The sequence below is a fragment of the Vespula pensylvanica genome, chromosome 11 (genome assembly GCF_014466175.1).
Source record: "Vespula pensylvanica isolate Volc-1 chromosome 11, ASM1446617v1, whole genome shotgun sequence".
Taxonomy (NCBI): Eukaryota; Metazoa; Arthropoda; class Insecta; order Hymenoptera; family Vespidae; genus Vespula; species Vespula pensylvanica.
In genome coordinates, this window is record NC_057695.1 from 6415295 (window position 1) to 6417523 (window position 2229).

At 39.1% G+C, this 2229-nt stretch overlaps 1 protein-coding gene across 1 annotated transcript in view; it reads left to right on the forward strand.

Annotated features, from left to right (window-relative positions):
- LOC122632842 (homeobox protein OTX2-like) overlaps nucleotides 1-2229 on the forward strand; it is a 55705-nt gene that overhangs the window by 39307 nt on the left and 14169 nt on the right. The window contains exons 2-3 of the mRNA XM_043820077.1: nucleotides 766-810; nucleotides 892-1270. Coding sequence (XP_043676012.1) covers nucleotides 1045-1270 — 226 coding nt within the window. The 5' untranslated portion in view covers nucleotides 766-810; nucleotides 892-1044. The remainder of the gene's footprint in view (nucleotides 1-765; nucleotides 811-891; nucleotides 1271-2229) is intronic.

Below are 2229 nucleotides of genomic sequence, written 5' to 3' on the forward strand. Positions count from 1 at the left end.
GATGTTGCTGTACCGGTACATGGCAGTTTAAGCGAGTCTTTCAGAACGGATAGACGTATAGAACAGATCCTGTGATCTTGTCTAGATTAAACCAACTTAGAAATTTCAATCTTTTCGAATAACTCATTCTTCACTCGTAACCAGAAGTGATTTTTTAGTTTTTTTTTTTTTTTTTTTTATTCGGAAGGAAATAACTCGTGGTTTAGAAGTCAACATTCTCTCTACTATCATCTAAACGTCTAACATTAGAAGTTGGACGTTTATCGAGTATCGTAAACTACAGTAGATCGGTCATCCTTGTTATACACTGGTCGTTTCTCGAACGACGAAGTTGTTTTTAACTGATTAAAGAATCGGTACTTGGCAATCATCCGTCGGATATCCGTCCCGATATACCCGTGCTGTGATATTTGCTTCTCGCCATTGAAAGACTTACCATTAAGGTCGGATTTTCACTTAATCAAAGTCGGGAGATTCTGAACACTTTCAACCCACATATAATCCGGTACGTGTCATACCTTCAATCATATATTTTTTAACACGTTTTATTTATTTTCTTTCCCTCTACCATTTTTTTCCCCCCTTAAAGAAACTTTACTACCGATATATCTAACCTGTATCTTTCACGATTCGCAGTGGAAATTTATCGGCTATCAAACTTCTTTTCTAATATTATATTAAAAAAAAAAAAAAAAAAAGAAGAAAAAAAGAAAGGAAATATAAACAAATCAGCAATAAATTGCAATAATTTTTTAACATTTGCAGGTGAACGAAACCGGGATTTCCAAAGCGGCGAGCTACGGCGCGTCGGTACGTACAAGAAAATTAGCAGAGTTTTATTGCACGAAGCGATACGATAATAACGAAGATAATTTTCATCGACACGAGAAGAACGTAATTAACGAGAGAAGACAAGGAAACATTGGCTATTGTAGCAGTGATAGTGGCGGTGGGTGGGAGTTGAAAGAGAGTATCAATCGCGAAATAAGGAGGAGCGATTACGACGCAGCAGTGGCGGGTGAGCTGGCTTGCCTCGCGGGATACATGGCGGGGTATCTGAAGGCGGCGGGTGCCACTTGTGCCCCGACCGGAAGTCCTCAGTACCACCCCCACAGTCATCCAGCAATGGGAGTTGGAACGCATCCACATGCACATACTCATCCGCACCCTGGTGCACCACATCCAGGACTACCATCTCCATTTGCTCTTGCTACACATGGACATCCTCATCCTCATCCGTTGGAACATGGATTAGCAGCTTTTCCACAAGGTAAGAAAGCTTTTAATATTTATACATATGTATATATATATATATATTTTTCGTTTTATAATAATATGATTAAACTGGTTGACCTGGTCGAAAGAGAGAGAGAGAGAGAGAGAGAGAGAAAGAGTTGCTATCAATACCTTTGCAAGTTTAACACATTCAAAAATGTACCGTAAGGTGGCACTACCGGACACGCGCCGGTTTATTAAATTAGATCTTTTTCCCCCTCTCTTCTTCTTATCTTCTTTTTTTTTTTTTTTCTATCTTCCTTTCTTTTTCTTTTCAAGATAAATTTCAACGTCCATACGTTAATACGTATGTTTGTTTAGACACGTTTGATTTTATCGTACTTATTCCGATTCCGATGTGAATAATAATCAAAAGTCTCGCATTGTAAATCCAATCGTCGAGTCCGCGCTCGCGCGCACCGCGATCAGACAGACAGTCGCGCACACTGGTCCATCCTAAAGCTGAAAGACACAAATCACTCGACATTAAGTCTGATCTCTCTCTCTCTCTCTCTCTCTCTTTCTTTTTTTCTCTCTCTTTTTCTCTCTTCGTGTGCCGGCTTTCCTTTCGATATTAACTCTTTTTATTAGTATCGTCTGCCGTTTTGCAATCCAAACATCAAAACGTCCAAAGGCTAATACGATAATATTCACCGGTGAAATGTTCTGAGTTCTTCTCTCTGACTATATGAGGAATTCTCTTTGTTCGCCATAGAAGAGCCATTATTGATTGTCATGCAAATCGATGCATCGACTGAAGCCTTACACCACCAGAGTCTTCGCGGTAAACTCAGGGCTTCTTAACTATAGAACACTTGGTCTTTCGTCGTTATGACTATACCGATCCTTTTCGAGGACAGATTTCCTCCCCCTTTTTTCGGTATTTTAATTATTACAAAGAAAAAAAAATCATCATTTTCGAAATAGAAATTTCAAGAATTTCATACTGTTTCA